Below are 26,638 nucleotides of genomic sequence, written 5' to 3'. Positions count from 1 at the left end.
ACAAAACCCAGATACCTGCTTTCAGCCAGCAGAGGTCTCAGAGCTGGAGCTGCAACAGTGTTTCAATTATAGAAGCCAAACAAACCCCAGATACCTGCTTTCAGCAGCCGAGGCCTCAAGCTGGAGCGGGGCCTCAGAGCTGGAGCCAGCTCTCAGCTCCAGTGACAGCCATAGAAGGTAAATAAATCCCAGAATAAAAAAAAAAAGAAAAAAAGGAGAGGTTGGGAACTTCAGTAACCCACCAGCCTGAAAATGGCCCTCAGCCCCTCAACCAGACTGGCCAGGCACCCCAGTGGGGACCCCCACCCTGAGGGGGGTGGGACAAGATGCAAACAGCCATCATCCCCTCATCCAGGCTGGCCAGGCACCCAAGCGGGACCCCCACCCTGATCCGGGACACCCTTCAGGGCATACCAGCCGGCCCCCACCCGTGCACCAGGCCTTTATCCTATATAGTAAAAGGGTAATATGCAAACTGACCCTAACAGCAGAAGGACTGGGAATGACTGGTCATTATGACGCACACTGACCACCAGGGGGCAGACGCTCAATGCAGGAGCTGCCCTCTGGTGGTCAGTGTGCTCTCACATGGGGAGCTCTGCTCAGCCACAAGCCAGGCTGACGGCTGCCAGTACAGCAGTGGTGGTGGGAGCCTCTCCTGCCTCCTCAGCAGCGCTAAGGATGTCCGACTGCAGTTTAGGCCTGCTCACCGCTGGCAAGTGGACATCCCCCAAGGGCTGCGGGGCTGCCAGAGGGATGTCTGATTGCCATCTTAGGCCCAATCCCTCGGGGACCGGGCCTAAGCCAGCAGGTGGTCATCACCAGAGGGGTCCCAGACTGCGAGAGGGCACAGGATGGGCTGAGGGTCCTCCCCTCCCCCGAGTGCACAAATTTTTGTGCACTGGGCCTCTAGTAGATTATAACCTCCAAAGGAGAGTGAGTGGGTTAGATGAGAAGATGAAGGTCACAGGGCAGCACCAGAGGAACTTCAACCTTAATGTGATGACTGATGAAATTCACCATTGATCTGGAGAATAACCCAAAATAGATAGATTTCCAGGAAAAATAATGGTGACTGGAAAAGACAAGGAAAGCAAGCATTTAAGTAGGAAGGAATTGTAAGCAATTTTACATACTGAGGAGACATCATGTAAAATACATATTCCATTGGGTCTAGTAACAAGCAAGTTAATGTTGACATTGGAAAGAGCAGCCTGTTTGGAGTGGTAGCCTGGGAATTAGGTTGTGAGGTAAATACAGAAAAGTGAATATAAGCAATTGTAAAAGTTTGGATGAGAAGCGAATACAAATAGGATGGCAGTTGGAAGAAAGCATGCTGTTTTAGTGGAAGAGAATTGACATTCTTAAAGTTATTAATGCAAGGTAGCCATCATAACGGGACAGATCAAAATTATACTGTAAAGAAGAAATCACTTTTGGAATCAAGTCTTAGAAGACATAGTTAAAAAAATAGATAAAGAGAACATGCAAGTAGAGGTGTTTTCCTTATATTGTAACTAGAGTGTGGATTCAAATAAAGGGATGAATGTGTCTGGAAAGTATGAACTGTCTTCTCTTTACTCCTTGGGGAGTTCCAGCACTGCACTAATTGATGTCAATAAATGAAAATTAACAAAACTGACTCAGAATGAGGAGCTAATTGCTTCTTGGGCCCCTAGGGGAATAGTAGAAAGCTCTTCATTCTACTCAGTAAATAAAAATATTGGTGATAGCTCTGACCGGTTTGGCTCAGTGGATAGAGCATTGGCCTGTGGACTGAAAGGTCCCAGGTTCAATTCCGGTCAAGGGAATGTACTTTGGTTGTGGGCACATCCCCAGTGGGAGGTATGCAGGAGGCAGCTGATCGATGTTTCTCTCTCATTGATATTTCTAACTATCCCTCTCCCTTCCTCTCTGTAAAAAAATCAATAAAATATATTTAAAAAAATATTGGTGATAAAAGTCAATGTATCCTTTGATTATTTACATATAAATGACAAAGTATTTGCAGATATACTTACTTTACTTTTTAAAATTATAATTAAATGTACATAATGTAAAATTTACCATTCTAAGCATTTAGTGTACAATTCTGTCATATTATGTGTATTCAAGTTGTTGTGACTCTATCATCATTATTCATCTCCAAAACCTCTCATCTTCCCCAGTTGAATCTCTCTATCCATTAAACACAAACTATCCCCTCTTCCTAGCCCCTGCTAACCACCATTCTATTTTTGTTTTTGACTGTGTGTTTCCTACAAGTGTAATCATATAATATTTGTGCTTTAAGAATAGCATATTTCACTTAGCATAATGTCTTCAAGAAGCAACTATTTTGAAGGATGTATCATAATTTCCTTCCTTTTTAAAGGTTGAATGTATTCTCATTGTACATATATACTACATTTTATTCATCCAGTCATCCATCAATAGACACTTGGGTTGCTTCCACCTGTTGCTATTATGAATAATACTGTTATGAACATGGGTATACAAATATATCTGCAGTCCTTGCTTTCAACCTTTTTGAGTACATGTCCAGAATGGAATTGCTGGATCATATTATAATTTTATGTTTCATTTTTTGAAGCATCACTAGCATTTTTGACAGCAGCTGCACCATCTTATAATTTCACCAGCAATGTACAGGCTTCTGATTTTTCCACTTACTTGTCAATACTTATTTCCTGGTTTTTCAATAATATCCATAATAATAAATGTGAAATAGTATTATATTGTGGGTTTGATTTGCATTTCCTTAATGATTAGTGATGTTGACCATATTTTTAAGTGCCTATTGGCCATATGTCTATCTTGTTTGGAAAAATGTCTGCTCAAGTCTGTTCATTTTTATTTTTTTAAGTTTTTTTTTATTGTTTAAAGTATTACAAATAGTAGTACATATGTCTCTTTTTCCCCCATTAACCTCCCCCCGGCCTCCCCTACACTGGCACATACCCTCACCCCCCACCCCAGTGTCTGTGTCCATTGGTTATACTTATATGCATGCATACAAGTCCTTTGGTTGATCTCTTACCCCTCCCCTAACCCTCCCCTGCCTTCCTGCTGTAGTTTGACAGTCTGTTCAATGCTTCTTTGTTTGCCAATGTTATCTCTGATAAGGGTTTAATCTCCAAAATTTACAGAGACCTTATACAACTTAACAAAAGGAAGATAAACAATCCAATTTAAAAATGGGCAAAGGACCTAAATAGATACTTTTCAAAAGAGGCCATACAGAAGGCCAAGAGACATATGAAAACATGCTCAAAGTCACTAATCATCTGAGAGATGCAAATCAAAACAACAATGAGGTACCATCTCACACCTGTCAGAATGGCTATCATCAACAAATCAACAACAACAAGTGCTGGCGAGGATGTGGAGAAAAAGGAACCCTTGAGCACTGATGGTGGGAATGCAGACTGGTGCAGCCACTGTGAAAAACAGTATGGCGTTTCCTCAAAAAATTAAAAATGGAACTGCCATTTGACCCAATAATACCACTTCCAGGAATATATCCCAAGAAAACAGAAACACCAATCAGAAAGGATATATGCACCCCTATGTTCATAGGAGCACAATTTATAATAACTAAGATTTGGAAACAGCCTACATGCCCATCAGCAGATGAGTGGATTAGAAAACTGTGGTAAATCTACATAATGGAATATATGCTGCTGTAAAAAAGAAGGAATTCTTACCATTTGCAACAGCATGGATGGAACTGAAGAACATTATGCTAAGCGAAATAAGCCAGTCAGAGAAAGATAAATATTACATGATCTCACTCATTTGTGGAATATAAAGAACACCATAAACTGATGAACAAAAATACATACAGAGACAAAGAGGCATCAAACAGACTTTCCATTTTTAATTAAGTTGTCGTTGTTCAGTTATAAAAGTTCTTTATATATTCTAAATGTTAAATCCTTATCAGATGTTTTACAAATATTTCCTACCTTTCCCTGAATAGCCTTTTCACTCTGTTGATAGTGATTTTTTGATTTACAAAAGTGTTTTTTTTATGAAATACTATTTATCTATTTTTGTTGTTGTTGCCTGTACTTTTGACATCATATCCAAGATGTCATTGACAGCCAAATCTTACGTCAAACACTTTCCTCTGTTTTTCTCAAATAGTTTTATTCGTTTAGCTCTTACTTCCAGGTCATTGATCCATTTTGAGTTAATATTTGTGTATGGAATAAGGTAAAGCTCTATCTTTTTTTTTTTAATTTGGATATTCCATTTTCCCACTATAATTTGTACAAAAGACTTTTACCCATTGAATGATTTTGACTTTCTTTTTGAAAATCATTTGACCATGTATATGAGGTCTTACTTCTGGGCTCTCCATTCTATTCCATATGTCAGTCTTTACACTGGTACCACACTGTCTTGACTGTGGCTTTACAGTAAGTTTTAAAATCAGTTAGTGTGAGACCACCAACTTTGTCCTTTACTAGCAGGATAATTTTGACTACCCAGGGACTCCTGAAATTCTATATGAATTTTGGAATGGATTTTTCTAAATACTTTTCAAATGTTTACAGAGACTGCATTGCATCTATAGGTAACTTTGTATTGTATCAAAATATTAACTATATTAAGTCTTCTAACCCATGAATATGAAATGTCTTGCCAATATATTTTAAGTCTACTATATATGTTACTTTTTTCTTCAAAATATCAGAAATATGTACAGGTAAAATTTACACATCAAATTTGTTTTTATTTATTTTTTATTGAATTTAGTGGGGTTACATCTATAATAATAAAAGCATAATATGCTAATTAGACCGGGTGTCCTTTCAGACGTCCTTCTGGACGACCTTCCAGACGAAGCCAGGGCTGCGAGGGAAGCCCGGGTCCCAGGTGCCTGCCAGAGGCCGGAGGGAAGCCTGGGTCCTGGGTGCCAGAGGGAAGCCTGTGCTGGCAGCTGGGGAAGAAAGGTCTACTCTTGCATGAATTTTGTGCATTGGGCCTCTAGTTGGTTAATAAAATTGTAGAGGTTTCAGGTGCAGAATTCTACAATACATCATCTGTAAGTATATTGTGTGTTTACCACCCTGAGTCAAGTCTCCTTCCACTACCCTTTAGCTTCTACTTTCCACCACCACCCCTTCCCTCTGGCAATCACAATACTATTGTCTGTGTCCATGAGTCTTTCTTTTTTCTTTTTCTTTGCTTAATCCATCACCTTTCTTACCCAGTCCACAACTCCTTCTCCTCTAATAGCTGTCAGTCCATTCTCTGTATCTGTGAGTCTGTCTCCTCTTTGTTATTTTATTTTGTTTATTAGATTCTACATATAACTGAAATCATATGGTACTTGGCTTTCTCTGACTGGCTTATTTAACTTAGCATACTACACTTTAGGTGCATCCATACTGTTGCAAAAGGTAAGATTTCCTTCTTTTTTACGGCTAAATGGTGTTCCATGGTTTAAATGTACCACAGCTTTTTTATCCACTCAACTACTAATATAGACACTTGTGCTGCTTCCAAATCTTGGCTATTGAAAATAACTCTGCAATGAACATAGGGGTGCATATATTCTTTCAAATTGGTGTTTCAGGTTTCTTTGGATATATTCAGAGAAGTGGAATTTCTGGATCATAAGGAACTTCCATATTTAATTTTTGAGATTGCCTGATATCAAACTATGCTATAAGGCCCTAGTAATAAAAATAGCATGGTACTGGCATAAAAGACGACCTATAAATCAATGGAAAATAACAGAGAGCCCAGGAATAAATCCACACCTTTTAGTCAATATTTGACAAAGGAGGCAAAAACATACAATGGGGTAAATATAGTCTATTCAATAAATGGTGTTGGAAGAACTTGACAGATACGGGCAAAAAAAATGAAACTAGATCACTTTCTTATACCATATACAAAAATAAACTCAAAACAGATTAAAGACTCAAGTGTTAGACTAGAAACCATAAAAATCCTAGAAGAAAACATTGGTAGTAAAATCTCAGACATTTCTCATAACAATTTTTAGTAATACTGTATGAGAATCCTATACAATTTGTTTAAGAAATTAGAAAATCTCTGACTATGATATATTATGCATGTGACTACTACATATAGATTTAAGGGTCCATTGAACTGATAGAGTCAAAGTTGACACAATTTGTACCTTCCTCAACTATTATCAAGTTGGATTATATTTTTTATAACATAATAAGATGAATTAGCAACAATCATAATATAACTCCATCCCTAATTTATCTCTTTCTATTTATAAAAATGTGATAAAAGGTGAAAATAAGTATACCAAATTCCACATTACATACAAACATTCATATAACATCTGGTAACCAACCAAGGTTTCTATTAGGGAGGTGACATGAGGCATTAATTCTCCTCTAACTACTTGAGGTCTCTCATAGATGCTACAAGAGACCTAACAGCTGATAATGACCTAATTGGCATAGGTCAGTTCTTAGCATTCTGAAATAATGTCTCAACTAAAATAATATTTTTAAAAAATGATAAAACTGTTCATAAAACTTTTTCAGTTCAAATCCACTAACACTTTTAGAGCTACATATCTTCTAAAAATAAGGATACTGTTTCAACTGATATTGCTTCTGCGGAAGCAGTTATATACTATTATAATCAAATATTTATACTTTTGGGTATTAGTATTTCATAAATAGTTGTCCTTGTGTGAAAAAAAAATGGTAAAAGGCCAAGTAACACAATTATAAAATGAGAATTACAAAATGAGTTTTAAGGACAGGGAATATCAGATGCAATGTTTTTTTGCTTTACTGGAGTCAGCAACAGCAAGAGTGAGTAGTTTATGGAGAAAAAAATGCAATTCTTTGCTAAAAGGGTAAAAAGGTGACTGTAAGCCTGGATTTTGAGGAATAATTTCAATTAGAGTTGATAAAATCTACTATCTCCCTGAACTATCATAATGTCTCAAAAATCCTTAGATTTCAGCAAGTGACAACTTCACAAGTCAAGTTTGAAATAAAAATGAGAAAATGTTCAAAATCCCAAAATATTGAAAAACACTGACAGAAGGGGAAGTGTAGTCTCACATAAAAATCTTTTCAGGTGCTATTTCATATACCTATAACTAAATGTGAAAATGTGCGACTTTTTAAGTTATAAAAACTGGAAATGCAGTGCTAATATAAAACCTTTTGTAACACGATAGTATAGCAAAGTTGTTTAATTACAATATGGGGTGATAAAAGCAAGTGAATATTTATAGGCAATGGTGTTTATAGCACTTTTGTCTGTTGTTTAAACATAGTTAAAAGGTGTTAAAATGTTTAATTTTACATTTTTAGTTGAATGTCAAAATGTCTGCAAAGGACAGGATAATAATCTACACCTTTAATGAGACTTCACAGAAATGATATTCTTTATATAAGAAATGTGTCAACCCATAAGGGAGGAAAAACACACCACATTCAATATAGAGTAAGATAAACTGATCTCAAAAGAAAATGTTACTACTTTGTATATTGGGGAGTTGACACCTATTACTTTTCAGAATGTTAATATAGACAGGTTTATAAAAGGTGATTATAGTAAATAAAATGTGTCAATGGAAATATGATGAGTGCATATACCATTAAGCACAATCACTGGTTCTGATCTTCACTTTGTTCAACTAATTTAGTTTACCATTTCCGTTTTCATTTTTCATTGGTAAGAAAATAAGTTAAGCCCTGACCGGTTTGGCTCAGTGGATAGAGAGTCGGCCTGCGGACTGAAGGGTCCCAGGTTCGATTCCCGTCAAGGGCATGTACCTTGGTTGCAGGCACATCCTCAGTGGGGAGTGTGCAGAAGGCAGCTGAATCGATGTTTCTCTCTCATCGATGTTTCTACCTCTCTATCCCTCTCTTTCTCCCTTCCTCTCTGTAAAAAATCAATAAAATATATTTTTTAAAAAAGAAAAATAAAATAAGTTAAACTTTTCTTACTTGAGTTACTCAAAAATTTTGCAACAAAGTGCTCAAAACTAATTTTCATGAACAAAAACCTATTGTATCACGCATGTAAGGTTTTCTACTATAATATGTTATGTTAAGATTTCTAGAGATAATGAGAATATTTTTTTTGTTTTAGTTTTGACAAAGCAAGAATTGTTTTCACTAAACTTATTTAGATATCTTCTTGTTAAACCACAGCAAACTTGTTGATAGGATATTACTAATACTAACTTTGCATGGAGAAATATATGTATTCCAATATTTTTTTCTAGAAATTATCAGCCTTGCCATTCACCAAGCATTTTGGGTATTTTCTCTTAAATATTTCTTAAATCCACACCCTCTTATTTACCTAATTATTCTTTTTTAGTCTCTCAAAATATATCACCTAGAGCAGCGGTTCTCAACCTGTGGGTCGCGACCCCTTTGGGGGTCGAACGACCCTTTCACAAGGGTCACCTAAGACCATCGGAAAACACATATATAATTACATATTGTTTTTGTGATTAATCACTATGCTTTAATTATGTTCAATTTGTAACAATGAAAATACATCCTGCATATCAGATATTTACATTATGATTCATAACAGTAGCAAAATTGCAGTTATGAAGTAGCAATGAAAATAATTTTATGGTTGAGGTCACCACAACATGAGGAACTGTATTAAAGGGTCATGGCATTAGGAAGGTTGAGAACCACTGACCTAGAGTATTGTAGACTGAAGTCAGTGGTGTTCTAGTAAATGTCTGAGACCAGCTCTGTGAGCTTGAAGAAGGTGTGCTGGTGGTAGGGCTAGGACTTGTAGACACATTTGCAGTATCTATGGTGCAAAGGTTCCCATTAATGGGACCATTCCCAGTTTCCAATGTGACATCAATTTGATCGCAAAATTCCTGAAATTTAATCAACTCCAATGCTCCACTGATGGCAGTGACCTCCTGTCGTTGCTACTTCTGATCTTGCTTCACCAGAAAACGTTCTACAGATGTAAACTGAAGACAGGGGGATATATTACTTAAATGATCCATAGCTAATGCAACATTTTGGAGACACCAAAATAAAGTGGCATTAAATACATTTTATTGGACTCTGCTTTTAAAATACACATTTATGTTGAGGGTATATTAGATTATTACAATTACCTATACGTGTGTATTTTTCTGGTTAACTGAAAAACATAAATGAACATAAGAATCATATTATGTTATTTATTTACAACTAGAATATGTGTCTGGCCTCATATTTAAAATAATTAAAATAAAATTATAGATAGACTTTTTTTCTTACCTCTGTAATATTATACCATCCAAGATGGAAGCCGGTATGTGGCTATGAAACATTTGAAATGTGGCTAGTCTAAATTGAAATGTGCTGTAAGTGTAAAATATATACTGATTTCAAAACTTGATAGGAAAAACTGTCAATTATTTTCTTAATTTTACATTGATTGTATGTTGTGATAATATTTTTGTATACATTAGGATAAATAAATGTTGTTAAAGTCAATTTCACTTGCTTCTTTTCTTTTTTAACTACTGCTATCAAATTAAAAATTATTAGGATGATTAATATTTTTGCTTGTATTCAATTTTAAGTGGGCAGGGCTAATATTTAAGGAGATAAATGATGGCTTGGGAATAGTAATAAATGGAGTGTTACAATCAGAAAATAATAATTTTACAATTTTAGTATCTTCACACAATTTAAGCATTTAAAAATATGTTAAACTATATTGATGTTGAGATATGTTACCAATATTTAATTAATTGAAATTATGTATAATTATAAGTCTTGAAGATATAAAAATATTATAGTTATAATTTCATAAAATATATATCAAAGTAATTATAACTGAATGATGGAATTATATTCATTCTTAATTTTTCTTTTATGCCTTCTTTTTTAAACTTCTACTATAATTAAAATACATAGACATTGTTAAAAGTGATATGGAATTATGGCTGAACTTTTATTAATAGGTGAGTTGGCTTAAATTGATGAAAATTCATTTCCCTTGTTTGATTTATTTCATTTTTTCAACAAGATCGAATAGAACAAATTAATATTAGATATTCAACTTAAATCTTATTTGTATACTAGAGGCCCGACGCACGAAATTCGTGCAAGAAGCTCGACCCTCACAGCTGCAGCAGCTTGCTTCAGCCCTCACAGCCCTGGCTTAGTCCAGAAGGTCATCTGGAAGGTTGTACGGAAGGTCCTTCGGCTGTCCGGTCTAATTAGCATATTACAGTTTTATTATTATAGATGCTTTTGATAAGGCCTATTTAAAGGTTCATGTTTCATTTGATTACACCTATCTAACTTCTCTGTAAAAGTGGTAGAACTCTTTTAACTGAGAAAATAGACCTTTATTATGGTTAAAATAAAAACAGTGAGGAGAATAATAACTATGTAGTAAAGTAAATTTAGCAAAAGTGTATTTTCTAAGTGCTAGCTTCCAAATTCTTGAATTTAAAAATAGTTTTAAAAGAGTAGTAGCTTACATGTATATAATTATTTTACATTATATGTTTTAAAAACACTTGATTTTATATTTCATAATAAGAATTGCTTAGTAAATACATGCCTCCCTAAAGGATCACTTGACAGAGAAGAATCTTATAAACATTCAACTGAAAAATGTAAATGAAATGCATTTTCTCAAACTAACCTAGAGAAGGGAATTCAGAAAAACAGCTACTAATTAGTAGATGATATACATGATATATTACATTCAAATTGCCTTGAATTGTTGAACAATATTTGGCTAGTTCAAAATTAAATCCCAATAGTGGAAATTCAGTTTGGAAATTTGAGATGTTTAAAGTGAACCGAAGGCTTTGTTAAGGTGCGGTGACTTTGTGACGCCCAAATGACTTAGCTGTGGGGCAGCAGTGTAGCTGGGGACCTCAACAGTGAAGTCATTATGAACTAGATGTACTCAAGGCAGGGTTTCAGAACCACTCAAGAACAATGCAAGGCTCAATTCAAGGAGTTTCTGAGAAATTGGTATAAAGAACCTGGGGTTAAAAAAGTGAAAGTACCTATGAATTACAAAAATGATTTTGAGAGTCCAAAAATAGCCTCAGGCAAACTTTATCCCCAAATATTACACTGAAATGAGGCAAAAGTAGTTTTAAGTCAGATGCACTAAGTTGTGATTGACAAGATATGGTACCGTGTATAAAATAAGAATGATTGATCAATTCCCATTTTATTGCTTTTACTTTTTAAAAAAATTTGATTTCATTTTGTGTCAGAAGAATCCATACTCTCCGTATCTATATAACAAAAAGAGTCAATACCTTAAGAAATAAGATGTTTCACTTGAAATAAAAGAGAAATTGAAATATCTGATTGTGTCTGCTATTAGGAGTTACAAGTAGTTAGATCAGCAAATAAAATTTTCCAGTGGGAGATCATTGTGTGAAGAACGCCAGAGGTTTCAGGCAAAAAGAAGCATAATGGCACACCAGCGACAACAGATTATAGTGATCTCAACAGTGGGGAGGACAGGATCATCTTAAAATGGGACACATTTAAGACGTTTTGTCTTTTTTATGTAGTTCAAATTGGTACTGCCTTACCTGTTTCCTTTCCATTAACTGTGAGTGTTTAAAAGTATTTAATCTTGTTTAGGACCCAAACACCATCCTTTGGAACACTTGTCTACAGGCTGGGCCTCAATAATCATCTTTTGGAGACTCCCTTCCCAATAAGGTATACAAAACCTGGATATAGTAACAGTAACATAGCTTGGAATTTTCCTGTAAGCCAGTGGTACTGAGCTGTATTTACCAAAACTGTCAGGCCCCATCTATAAAGTTTAACGCAGAAAATAATTACACAAACAAATATGTCAATTAATTTTGTAATCAAACAATATAGTAGAGCTATTTTTCCAATGGGCCAATTAAACTTGCTGCAAGGCTTCATACTGAAATGATTTGTGCATTTTTAATTAAATAAGTAGCTATATCAATGTCTAATACAGCATTTCCAAAATCAGTGTGGGATTTTTAATGGAGCTAAAAAAAAATAGAATATTACCAGCACTGTTAAAATCCTCCTCTCACCTGTGTCTCCACCCCATCTTCCTTCACCTCTCCCAAAGGCAACCATCATATTAACTACTACAACCACAGATGAGTTTTACTTATTTTGGATTTTATCTAAATATACTGTATACTTGCTGTATACTTACTTATGTGCTCTGCTTCTTTGCTCAGCATAATTTTCCCACAACTTGTCAGATCCAACCTCTCAACCACCAATACATTTGCTTCTAACTCTACATCTCTCCTGAAAATGCTGTGAGCAAAGTCACCAATGACTTCCTTCTTCCATATCCAGTTGCCATGCATTTGTACTAAACTTTCTTGTTTTGAACTCAGCCTTAGATTATTGGTCAATAGTTTCTTTTTTAATTCTTTAGAGATAGAAACATCAATGATGAGAGAGAATCACTGATCAGCTGCCTCCTGCATGGCCCCTACTGGGGATCGAGCCCGCAACCCAGGCATGTGCCTTGGTCAGGATCAAACCCAGGACCCTTCAGTCTGCAGGCCAATGCTCTATCCACTGAGCCAAACTGGCTAGGGCTGGTCAGTAGTTTCTTACTAAAATTTTATAATGATGTATTCCTTTGGCTTTCTCCCTACCTCCCTAAGTGTTTTGCTGTTCAGTTTTAGTTTAGTTTTCTTTTGTCCATCTCTTTCTCTTTACATACTCCCCTTATATAACCCACTTCTTATAAGATAATCAAATTTTAACTACATGTTTCATTATTTTTTAATCCTCATCTGAGGATATGTGTTTATTGATTTGAGAGAGAGAGAGAAACACTGATGTGAAAGAGAAACATCGGTTGCCTCCTGCACACGCCCTGACTGAGGATCAAACCACAACCTAGGTATGTGCCCTAACGGAGAATAGAACTGCCACCTTTAGGTGTACAGGACGACATTCCAACCAACTGAGTCACACTGGCCAGGGCCATGTTTCATATTTCTATATGTCACCAAAGCTCTCACTTGAACTCTAGGCCACAATATTTTCCAATCAAATGTTTCTATTTTAATATGCCAATACATTAGTAAAAATCAAATAATTTTAAAAATAATGTCAAAATTCTGGAGAAAAAACACATGAATACCTTCTAGTGTTTATTGGTTATATTAAAATAATTCATCTTATTCCGAAAGGGGAAAAAAGCTATTTCATAGAAAATTTATGTCATAGTATAATTAACAGTTGAAATGTACTGTTTGTTTTTTTTACCATTAATGTTTTCCTGTTTGCAAATTACCGGTTATTTTACTTTCTTCTATTTTACACTGTGGTAGAAAGAATAAAAATGTGAAACTCAGGAAACCTGCCTATCATTTTATCTACCAGTAAATCAAGACACATTTCTTAACAATACTGGCCTTAGTCTATTCTAATAGATATTCTTTTAGGGACTTTCTAGTTTCTGGGCTTTCTTTTTAGGAACTGTCTGGGAGAATGCATTCTGGATGTAGAAGATGATTACTCTTTACTCTTCCTATATCTGTCATTTTTATCACTATCTGCCTAAGATGATATATTCCTAAGGGAAAGGAGTTTTATCTTTTCAAGTTACTTTAACTATCACAATACTCTATACACATAGGTACTTAATATATAATTTCTGAATAGATTGCTTTCTCACTATTGTTATACATTTTTTATTCATGGTACTACCTGAAATTTTATTATAGAGTGACTTTTTAAAACCATGTCTTCATACAAAGCCTGTCACTGACCTTCACAATGTGGTTTTAGTTGTAAAGTGCTATAACAGATGGAAAGAAAGAAATAGGTATATATTTTCTATTCACATTTAAGTAAAATACTTTTTTGCTAATAAGGACAAATCCATACAAGTTAGTTTTGCTATCTCTGAAGGGTCATTATATAGCTTCATAATAATTTTAAACAAGGATGTAACACTGGAAAATATAACAGCTTTCTAGAAAACTGCTTGGTGAGACCACAGGAATATTAAAATATCTCATATAATTCCAGCATTGCTTAAAAAACATTGTCTTTTCTAAATAATTATGTGAACATCATTTTATCATTGTTAAGAGACAGTTTTGTGATTATCCAAAGAAAAGGCTCATAATATGATTGCTGATTACAAGAGTTTCATTACCTAATATCTTTGTGACTCAGAATATTAAAAATGTAGACCTTTTGTGTTATATAGATATTTGACCTAATGGCAGAATCATTACAATATTCATTAAATTCATTGCATTTACTATAAATAATTACCATAAAATAGTAACCATGTTAAATAGTTAACAAAGTCCTACAGTTTTCTCTCCAAATCAATAGTTCCCTAAGACAACGTGGCTCCTTTTTAACAACATTTTGCTATTTCTCTATTGAGCACTTTTATTGAGGACTCAGGTTTCTGAATTGCAGAATTTGATTTACCAGAACAATATACTGACTACCTTGCCTTCCTTAGCAACTTCAAACCATATCCCCCTAAACAGTATTATTTTTTCTCATGATAGGTGCAAGCAGCAATATTCTAGGCAAGATTCTTATTTACTGATAGTGCCAGGGATCATTATTCAGTCTTGGCTGTGCTGTCATAAAAATAACATATTATTCACACTCATTTTAATTGTGTGATTATTTTTTAGTATCCAGCTCCACCATTCCACCGTCAACAATAAGGATATTTTGAATAAAAAAACCCTAAACAAATATATACATTTAATTATCTTATAGAGGCTTAATGAATTATATAACATTAAAAATATTTTCTGCTATTGCTATATATTTCAACTACTGTTATTTAATCATATCCATGTATTTTCATAGAGGGGTGGTTTATAGGAGTTGATAGATTAGACTGAATGCTTAATAACTATGTAAATAGTAATAATAATTTATATATTAATGTAGAATTTAGACCTTAAACAGATCTTGCAGTTGAACTAGTTTCTGTAAATACACTGGTATGTCATGTGCTTCAGCTTTTATTTATGTTATTCTTTGTGTCTATTTCCCATCTCTCATCCCCTAAAGTCCAAATCCATTCATCCTGCAGACTAATTCAATTGCTACCATCTTCATAAATCTCCTTGATTCCCAAAGCTGGAGATTATATCCTCAATTCACTTAATATCTTTTGCAGGCCTCTCTATGACATCTATCCCTTCTATCTTCCATAATATAATATGCTATATATCATATAATTATATTCTATTATATATAATTTCTCCCCTGATGAGCCATATCTTCTCCCTGCCACCCTGAGTACACAAAACAATGTTTACTACAGAGTGAAGATTAATGGAAAATACATAGACTTCATAATTAGTTTGACTTGGGTTTGATTATAAACTCAGCCACTTAGGTGTTAAGTTCTCCATGTTTAAGTTTATTCACATAAACATGGAATAAAGATGAAGCTTTCTTGTTTTATGTAAAATGTAGTCTTGCCTTAAGAACAATTTTAAAGGATAACTGTTTACTGGGTCATCTCCTCTTGTATTCTGCCTTGTCATTTAAAATGGAAATGCAAGTTAATTAAAACTGAAGAACATAGTGATATCTTGCCTTAAAGTTTGTAATGTGCAACTGTTTCACAAATATTAATTTGATTGTATCTAGTATTACATAAAATATAATTCACTGTGTTAATATAAAATTATTATATGACTAGAGGCCCAGTGCACGAAATTCGTGCACTCGGGTGGGGGGGGTGGTCCTTCAGCCCAGATTGTGAGAGGGTGCAGGCCAGGCCAAGGGACCCCACTGGTGCACGATCAAGGCTGGGGAGGGATGCGGGAGGTTAACCAGCCGGGGAGAGACTGTGGGAGGGTTCCAGGACATGTCCAGTCCTTCTCACTCAGTCCCTATCGGCCGGAACCCAGCAGCAAGCTAACTTACTAGTTGGAGCATCTGCCCCCGGTAGTCAGTGCACATCATAGTAACTGGTCGACCAGGCGACTGTCTGCCCGCTGGTGGTCAGTGCACATCGTGGCAAGCGGTTGAGCAGCCTTAGCATATTATTAGCATATTATGCTTTGACTGGTTGAATGGACAACTGGACAACCAGACACTTAGCATATTAGGCTTTTACTATATAGGAGAAGTAAATTACTATCCTTATGTCTATGGATTTTCAGAGATATAAGTAATTTCTCAATATTAGGCTGTTGATAGATGGCAGAAGCATAATTTAAAAAATACATTTAAAGTACAAATTCTCCTTCCTGCCTTTTAGAAAATATATATATGCTACATATGTATATTTGGAAAGCAATATGTAATGCATATACATATAGCATATTGTATATCCAATCTAACTTTGATTCTTTGGTGATTTTCAAATACCAATCAGTTAATTATTTTTTTTTCTATTATTCTTGCACCCAACTGCTAAACTTTTTTGTTTTGTTTGTTTCTTTTGTCTGTTATTTCTTTCTTTTTGAATTATTTTTTAAAACATAACTGGGAAGATTTTTTTTATTAACAGATCATCCTCATAACACTGCTTTATAAAGCACAAAGTGTCAATTTAAATAAGTCTAAACAATTTTAAAATTATCAAAATTTACAAAGAAATGACATAAATATAAGTTTCCTTTCCTATGCAAATTCTTTTTATTTAAATATATAATAAAGATGTGGTACATATATACAATGGAATGCTACTCAGTCATAAAAGATGAAATACTGCCATTTGTGACAAATGGATGGACCCTGAGAATATTATGCTAAGCAAAATAACCTGTCAGAGAGAAAAAGTTAAGAACTATTTGATTTCACTCATATGTGGGACATAAAACTATAATCAACCAATGAGCAAACAAGAAAAACAGAATTTCATAGACACAGACAACAATATGGTGGTTGCCAAAGGGAAGAGGGGACAGACCCCTCGGTGGTCCCAGATCTGTCACTTGCTTCAACAGTGTTTGGATGGAACAGACCCAGGGACACCCCTTTTCCCAGCCTCCGACCACCCTCTAGCATCTTCTTCAGTCACCACCTTTGGAACCACCTCAGCCATCTAGCCTCAGAGACCAGCCCAACTGTTTGTTTGTTTTGGTTTGGTTTTTTACCTTAACTTCTTATTGCTGAATAACCATGAGCTCCCAACTTCCTCAGAATTATTCCACAGAGGTAGATACTGCCATCAACCACCTGGCCAACCCACATCTGTAGGCCTCCCACAACTACCTCTCTCTGGGCTTCTATTTCAATCATGAGGATGTGGTTCTATAGGATGTGGGCCACTTCTTCCTCAATTTGGAGGAGAAGTAGCTCCAGGGCACTGAGCATCTCTTAAAGATGCAAAACCAGTGTGGTGGCCACATTCTCTTCCTGCTGAATCCTACCCAAGATGATTGGGGCAAAAATCAGGATGCCATGGAAGTCACCAGGCCCTTTTGGAGCTGCAGGCCCTGGGTTCTACCCACAGAGACCCTAATCTCTGTGACTTCCTGAAGAACCGCTTCCTGATGAGGAGGTAAAACTCATCAGGAAGATGGGCGACCACCTGACTAACATCTTCATGCTGGCTGGCACCCAGGCTGGGCTGGGCGAGTATCTCTTCAAAAGGTTCACCCTCATGCACGAATAGGAGCCTTTGGAGCCCAGAGGCCTATGATGGGCCCCTCGCATCCTCCTGGTGTCTGGCTTTTGCCTGAGCCTTTCCCTGCAATCACTAGCCATCCTTTTAAGTACTCTGGAGCCCTCTCCCATGCATTGGACCAAATGGAAATAATAAAGCTTTATGTAACAAAAACCAACAACAACAAAAATCAAAACAAAGAAAGGGGTAGAGAAGGGTAAAGGAGCTCAAATATATGTGATGAAAGATGATTTGACTTTGCGTGGTGGGCACACAATGCAATACTCAGATCATGTATCATAGAAATATGCACTTGAAACCTGTATAATCTTATGAACCAACTAGAGGCCCAGTACATGAAATTCATGCATGGGGGGGTGTCCCTCATCCCGGCCTGCACCCTCTCGCAGTCCGGGACCCCTCAAGTATCAAGTCCTATCAGGGTTTCCTTCCCCTGGCTGCTGGCAGCTGGCCCCACCCTGCCGCTGCCACTGCTTGCCATCTGTGTGGCACTGGCCTCCCCTCTCCTACCACTGGTTGCCTCCCTCTGTGGGCAACAAGTGTGGGGTGTGATCGCTTGGCTGACCTGGGCCTCCCTCTGAGGGGTGATCGCTGGCTAGCCCAGCACACCTGCCACAGGATCGCTGGCCAGTGGCCTGAGCCTCCTTCTGAGGGGCAATGATGGGGCAATGGCGGGGCCCCCCCGACCAATCACATCACACCCGCCTTGGCTGGCCTGGCACCAGTGTATGTCATAGTGTAGTTGTCCGGAAGGTTGTCCAGACGGTCGTTCTGCTGTTCAGTTGTTCAGTCTATTTGCATATTATGCCAGGAGGTCATGGTTCAATTCCCGGTCAGGGCATATGCCTGGGTTGCGGGCTCAATCCCCAGTTGGGGACATGCAGGAGGCAGCCAATCAATGATTCTCTCTCATCATTGATGTTTCTATCTCTCTCTCCTTCTCCCTTACTCTCTCTGAAATCAATAAAAATACATATTTTTAAAAAAATGTGAAAAGTTCTATTCATCTATCTTGGTTTCCCAATAAAGAAAAAATAAAGTCAGTGTGTAAATAATCAAACTGTTTTTGTTCAACTGGTCAAGTACTCCTACTCTGAAATAGCCTTGAAAGCTGCATTGTGGAATTAATGTCTTAAACTGGAATCAGGGTTATTGAATATTTCCAGCTCTTCATTTTAGAACTACTAAGTCCCTTAGCTTTTACATATACTTCAATACAGCCAAACACGTAAATATTCAATAATATGACTTTTCTTAAGACACAACTTGTATTCTAAGACCAAGCAAACATACACTTTTGTGTAAATAAACAGAAAAATAAACAAAAAACAAAGAGGGATTAGGGAATGAATCTTATACTCACGGAATATTCTATAAAATTCTTCAAGAGCCAGGTGCTTGTCAGAGTTAAAATCATCGTATTTCAGTAGATCATACAAAGTACAATATGAATGATCCTTGACAAGTTCTTCCTGTTTTATCACCTGACAAGACAATCATAACCATACAATTATATCTGTGTCTTAACATTTCTATAGTATTATTAATTGTACGTAATAATCAATTAATAGGTCATTTTAAGTGCGCAGTTCCACAAAGAACTGAATCTTAAAAAAAATCTGTTTTTCAGTTATTGGACAATTATCTTTAACTATCTCAAAGATATAAAGTGATAAAGTTAAGATAGATACTTGGAATTTAGTCTGAACTTTCCAATATAAAAATCTCACAGTAGGACACAGAAAATCTGAACATTAAAAGGATATTTTGTATTTTGCTCTTTTACTTTGTTCCATTTATACTGATTCAAGAAAATACCTCCACATGAAAATTGCCTCCTCTGTCTCAGTGACCTGTGTCAAAATAAAACAGGGCTCTTTTCCAACAGAACAAGTGAAATCCTTTGTTCCAACTTCTGTCCTTGTATTATTTGTGAAATATGAAGTCAGACTTTTTTTCTCTCCTCTGCCTAAACTTCTCCCTGCTGGAAGTGCAGCCGTTTGGGATTGTGCATTAACTCCCTTGGTCACAAAGGAGCTATTAAGCAAATGACTGTTTCCAGGAGCCAGATAGAATTAATGCACCGACTGATGATGAAAATCTATCCAAGCGTGGGTGGGTGAGGAAAATCATACAACTGCTTTTCTACTCTGTGCCTTGTCCTAGGGACTGAGGCTGGAGGCTTTTTATACTCCACTGGTTTTGACTATTGCCTGTCATATAAAGGAGCTCCCCAAGATTTTTCTAACATTCCTGTTCATTCTGTGGAGCTGCATAGCTGCTCCATGGGCTTTCATATTCCACAGACAGAGGCCATAGTTCAGATTGCTTGGAGCAGTGCATCACAGTGCATGTTTTTTAAAGGTTATATAGTGTAATCAGAAAAAAATACAGGCTATGAAGTCAGCTAGCTCTGGGTTTAGGTCCTGCCAATGCCACTTAGCAGCTCTGTAGTTTCTGGCAAATTACTTAACCATCCCTCAATTAGACATTGAAGATAGTATCATCTGTATCTCATGGTTGTAAGAAACATTACACACAAGCATACATGCACACATACTAGTACATATGTGCATGCATATAGTCAGAGGCAAGACTTAACATATAGTATTCACTGGAAAAATAGTCATTTAAAGTTAAAAATATATATTGTGCTCCTTCTTCAAATAATTCACTGCAGATTTCCACATCAGCTTGAGCATTTTATGGTTATGCATTCGCAATGTACTATTTTCTTTGGGAGAGCAATATGTTTTTGATTTTCTTTGTATATCAATGGTAGATTTGTGATTCTAATTTCTAAAGATTCTCAGGTGCCTTTAAGCTCTTTTTCACCCATTTTATAACACTTCTATCTGAAAAGTTCATTTACGCGTGAGTGTGGATGAGCTGTAGAGGCAGCTCTGAGGATGGAGTTTAGATGTGAGTGACTAGAACATCCAGTCCTATCTTTAGCCACCTGAGGGATAATATGCGATGGCAACATATTCACTGTCAAATATAACTTTGACAACATAATGCATTCTCTATCCTTATACATTGTATTCAAATTTCATTGGTTAAGCTCATATTTCCTGCCTTTGAGGGGGGAGGGGTTAGAGGCAAAACATTTGTTTGCTTTAATAGATCCATATAAACAGATATTGTTGATAGCATGTATTAAACTCTACACTTGAGTACAATCCAGCTGGAGGATTAACAAAACTACCTAATAGCTTTAGCCATCTCTCCTACGAGCCCACTGAGAAAGCAAATACTGCTTTTCTACTTGGAAAGCAACAGAGCTCTCAGTCATTCTCCATCTGTTATTTGTTAGATCATGGAGAAGGACTTTTCTTGGGTCGGAGGGGAATGAGTGTCTTTGATCTTACCTCACTATGTTCTTCCTAAAGTTCTGTAATGTTATTGTGGACATTTTAGGATGCAGTTACACCAGGGTTTAGTCAGGTGTTTTAATAATATTTCCAGTGGCTTTTATTCTCATACTATATATAATGAGATGAAAATGGAAGAGAAAGGTGAGGGGAAATCTTCCATCATTTTCTACCTCATTTCTGTTTTAATATTTTATCCCAATTAAATCACATATTAGACCAAGAGAACAAACGTTTACCTTTTTCTTGGATGCTGGCTCTGGCATAAAACTAGCTTGATCTTGATTTGATCATGACTATAGAACTTGAGCTGGGCATTCTATTTAATGAGTGTGCAACCAAGGGGTCCAGGCTGCCTATCCCTACTTGAGCCAATTAAGCATAGACAGGGTTGAATCATAAATGAGCCTTTATTTCAATACTGCCAGCAGGATGGGAGAGCGGCAGGTCATCCACCAAGTCTACCCTACCCCTCCCCATAAGCCAGCTGCTTATATTGGGTAAAAGGACAAAGACGATGTGGGAAAGTAAAAATCACAGGCATGAGGAAGTAGGCACAGTAGAATCTTCACAAGCTACTGGCAATGTGGGTTGTGGGGTGGGGAAGCTGCAAAGGGCAGGCACCTCCAGGACTAGATTGTTTCAGCCAAGAGGTTGTAAATCTTTCCATGATGATAGGCAGTTCTCTGGAAAGGAGGATGGACTGCATTACGATGATAGCTCCCATGTCCCAGCGCATACAACTCTCACCCAGGTTAGAATGTGCTTTCTCTAATCAGAACACAGTAATCATGGTTAGCAGAGCATGACTAATATTACTTAAAATTATAGCTAGTCCCCAATAGTCTATTTCTGTCCTAACAAGAGGGCCCTAGAAAAGCTCATGACCTGGCTAGTGACCTTTCTAAAAACCTTGTTCATCTCTACTGGGCCATGCCCATGCACAGAGAGCAGTGATTCATTCCCTCACTCATCAATATTTTAAATATGTGCTTTCCTCAATGAAATTTTTGCTCAATGAAATAACCTACGTAAAACATACTTCTTCATAATTTTTTTTCTTTTGTAAGTTTCCTGATGGGACGCTGGTATAGCCTGGGGTGTTTCACATGAGGGAGCTACTTTCCTATGAGCTTTCAACAGCACAAAATAATTGCTTTAGATATCCAGAATTTTAATAGCCTTGAAGTGATGGGTATTTGACTATTGGGAAGAAAGCATGATAGAAAACCTAAGCAGATTTCTTTTGCTGGTACATAGCAATACATTAAACATTTTTGACACAGGGGATCCAAACTGGTAGGACTTTGATAATCCCCTGAACTTCTTTCATTTTCTATTTGGCACATGCTTCAATGACTTCCCAATCTGGGCTCCTCAAATGTACGTGTTACTTACTTTTGAACTAATAATTCATGATAGGACTAGAGTCATTGACTATTTTGTCATTTAGGTGTCTGTGATGATGCCTAGTAGGCCACTCATGATTTTATGTTTTTATTGTAGAATAGTGAAGATGTTTCCTAAACTTGCCGGTGTTTTGATGAGTTCTTTAAGACTGCAAAAATGAAAATATTTTATACTCCTACCCCCACCCCCCCACTAAAGATCAAGAATCATGAATCTTGGGCTCCAAATAGGTTAAAGTCTGTGATAAGACAGAAATATCAGCAGAATGTATGTCACCAAGGGAGCTCAGACACACAACATTCAAGAGGGGTTGCATTTAGTATCAACATAATAGAACTGTCCAATTTGCATGTGGAATTGTAATAACTCAGAGATGACTCAATATTTTGTACTATACTCTTTTCATTCCAAAACAAAAAATGCAAAAACAAAGATAAAAACTATCACTCTGCAAAATAAACTATTCTCCTTAGTATTCATTTTCATTAATTTATTCCATCATCCATTCAATAGATTATTTTTGACTGTCTACCACATGTCAAACACTGTCCTAGGTCCAGAAAACAGCCAACAGAAAGACATACAAAAACCCCTCCCATGTGAAATTTACATTCCAGTTAAGGGGAATCAAAGAAACATACATGTTTAACATAGAGTATGTCAGATGATGATGTCATCTTTATCTAAGTATGTCAGCTTTATCTAAAAATAAAGCTGGAAAGAAAAATAGAAAGTGTCAGAGGTGGGTATACAAAATTGTCTCCCTGCTGTAGAGAAATGTATGCATTAGATTTTTGGAGATATGACATGATTTGGAAATCCAAGATTATGATACTGATAGTCCTAAGAGATATAATAGCTCTGGCCAGTGTGAGTCAGTTGGTTGGGTGCCACCCTATGCACTAAAAGGTTGCTGATTTGATACTAAGTCAGGGGTGCATATATTCTTTCTGATTGGTGTTTTGGGATTCTTAGGATATACTCCTAGAAGTGGGAACACTGAGTCAAATGGCAGATCCATTTTTATTTTTTTGAGGAAACTCCATATTGTTTCCATAGTGGCTACACTAGTTAGCCTTCCCACTAGCAGTGTACTAGGGTTCCTTTATCCTCATATCCTCGTCAGCACTTGTTATTTGATCTCACTTATGTGTGGAATGTAATGAACAAAATAAACTGATGAACAAAATGCATCCAGAGACATGGAAGCATGAAACTGACTGGCAAATCTCAGAGGGAAGTGGGAAAAGGGTTGGGAAGAGATTAATCAAAGAACTTATATGCATATATACATAACCCATGGACACAGACTATAGTGCAGTAGGCCTGGAGGGGATCAATGGGGAAGAAAAAGACCATCTTTAATAATTTCAACAATAAAGATAAATAAAAAAATAGAAATAGCTACCTGGTTTCATCTTTTAGAAAAAAAGAAAAGCATGACAGTCTCTGCCTCCATGAAGATAATATTCTAAAGAGGATTAGTGGGAACATGTAATCAAAAAATTAAATAAACAAGATAATTAATTTTCAACAGTGCTCCCAAAATAAAAAAGTGAAAGAATGAATAATTAGTATTTTAATTATAATTATTTAATCATATGTAACTGATGCTACCCTACAATAGACATATTAAAAGAAAAGAACTAAATTAAAATAATTAATTTTTAAGTCATCTGTTAGGTTTTCTAACATGCCTAACATATTAGAAAACATTAAAAAATAATATGGGGCCAATATTAATTCATTTGAAAGACCAGTTAAAGAGATAAGATTATTAAAACTCTGCTGAGAAGAAAAGTATTTTATTTTTAAGGTCTTCTATACAGCTCACAGAGGTTCTCTAAACATGCATGCCAAAAATTTAAATCTTCCTTGACATTCTAAAGAAAAGATGCTACAAATAATCCTATATAATAAAGAGCTAATATGCAAATGGTCATCACGCCTCATGCCCTCACACTGGGGCCGGGGGACCTGAGGCTGCGCCCCCCGCCCAGTGGGGCTTGACGGGGGACCTGAGGTTGCGCCCTTGCCATGTGGGCTTGACGGGGGGTGGGGCCGGCTGGGTTTGGGTCTTCGTGCGATTTCGGAGGTGCACGAGGGTGGGCGGGAACTTGACTCTGGGTCCCGCGGCATGCCCCGAACAGGAGGGAGATTTTCATATACATTTTACTAATTTTCTTTCATCTCTTACACTTCTATTATAGAGACAGAGAAAATAGCAATATTAAAATATTTCCTTTAATTCCCTTTTAATGTGCATGAATTTTGTGCACCGGGCCACTAGTATGTTTATAATTAAAAAAATAACAATTTTAATTTTTCAGTTGTTTTGTGCATATTAAGAACAGCATTTGAAAATATTTTAAATTAGTTAGCGTTAGCCTAGGCAGTTATTAACAAAGGAAGGGAGAAAATAGAATCAGACACTAAGCCAATCAAAATAGGAAGTTGGCAGCTTTGCAGCCACCCCAGAGGGGCAGGGGAATCAGCCCTGGGAGATTCCTTTGCTGAGACATGAGCAATTAAAGCCAGGATGGCACGGGGAAGCCTTCTACTAACCACTTGAGCAGTAGTATCCAGAGGAGCAAACAGAACCATGAGGCATGATAGTAGGAGCTAAAATGGTGACTCTAAAGGGGAGGAGTCAAGCCTGGGAAAATCTGGGAAAAGGAAGGGATGGAATAATGGCATGAGACCATGAAAGATCCAGAAAAGGGATTGGCTATGGGGAGGTACCAGCACAGCCCCCAGAAGATACAGGAACGAGATTCCATAGTTTGAAGGAAAGCCTACTCTTTCCCAAGCCAAGGAAATGTAATCACAGCTTAACAAAAGCTAGAGGCACTCACTCCCTCTCTCTTTCTCTTCCCTCCATAGCAGCATGTGGGCCTGGGTGTGGCAGCAGCACAGGCCAAAGCACAGCGCTGAAAGTGAGCTGAGGGGAACAGAGACTAGGCTGGACTACTGGAGCTTCAGATGCTGATGCTGAAATAATGGGACAGCATCTCCGGGCCCCAGCCCTCCTCCTCCTGGGCTTGGTGGGCCTGCAGCCAGGGACTTCTTTCCCTGGGAGATGGAGCTGAACCACCTGGTCATGGATGAGGCAGTACAGCACCCTCTTCAGGGGCACCTATGCCCTGCATGTCTTGCCACTAAATCTTGCTATTACAGCTCAAATCCTCCTAAGCCATGAGTCCATGAAATTCATTTCCTGAGACTTAGCAAAAACTTATTTCTAGACCACAGTCTACCTCCAGCAACAGTTACTTTATGTTTCCAGATACAATGGAAACTACTGGTGTTTAATTGTAGCCCTGAGCTGCACCAAAAGAAGCAATTACAGGTTGTACCTTTCTCTAAGTCCTAATTGCTGCTGTTATTACTCTGAAATCTTTAGCACTTGAAAGGATATACCCCTTGCTGCTAGGACCTAACTACTGGCATTTCCAGTGCTTCTCTAAGTCAAACCCCTGGTTTCTGTGGCCTTATTTTGAGTATCTGATTGGCTTATGAGTTTTTAAAATTTTAAATAGGATTAATTACCAGGGCATTTCCTGGAAGTTCTCACTTATCATTCTTTTTTATCCATACAAATGCTTATTTATTTGTATTTAATGTGTTCCCAATAAGATAGCTTTGAATCTATGAGACACAACAATTCTTACCAACCTCATAGTGTTAAATAAATATACTGACTCGACATCAGAACCTTTTTAAAAAATCTCTACAAATGTAATAAGCTTTATAAACTCAAAATAAAGATTAAGTGTCCATTCCCTATGTAACATTTCTAACAATTTTTAAAGAAAATTGTTAAACATGAGAAAATTGCAACACCATTGCCATGCCCATACTGTTAGCTCAAACATATCTGGTCTTATGTATGCCTGCTTTTTATTTAATTTTGTAAATGTAGTCACATATGGTAGTCATTGAGCAAATGACTTTTTAAGTCAAATATGTATAATATAATAATCTGAATCCTGTGAACAAGTAGTTCTTTTTATTATTTTAATAAAGAGTTGGCATTTGTGCACATTAGGGAAATATTTCATTCTAATATGCAATCCTAATGTGAATTGGCTAATTAAGATGACAGAATCTAAATGATGAAAAAGCTAAATCAATATACTTGATACAGATGCTTATTTAAACTCAGAATCATGAGAGAATGACTTTGCTTACTTAAATTCTACAGGTGGTTATTTTATGAAATGAGGAGA

General features: G+C 36.7%; 1 protein-coding gene across 3 annotated transcripts in view; it reads right to left on the bottom strand.

Moving 5' to 3' along the window:
* Positions 1-26,638, bottom strand: part of FSTL5 (follistatin like 5) — a 579,511-nt gene that overhangs the window by 247,266 nt on the left and 305,607 nt on the right. For all 3 annotated transcript variants that reach the window (XM_006081840.3, XM_023753401.1, XM_006081839.3), the window contains exon 6: positions 18,989-19,109. In XM_006081840.3, the coding sequence (XP_006081902.1) occupies positions 18,989-19,109 (121 nt within the window). The remainder of the gene's footprint in view (positions 1-18,988; positions 19,110-26,638) is intronic.

The sequence above is a fragment of the Myotis lucifugus genome, unplaced genomic scaffold (genome assembly GCF_000147115.1).
Source record: "Myotis lucifugus unplaced genomic scaffold, Myoluc2.0 scaffold_1, whole genome shotgun sequence".
NCBI lineage: Eukaryota > Metazoa > Chordata > Mammalia > Chiroptera > Vespertilionidae > Myotis > Myotis lucifugus.
This window is presented reverse-complemented; position numbering and strand designations above follow the sequence as displayed.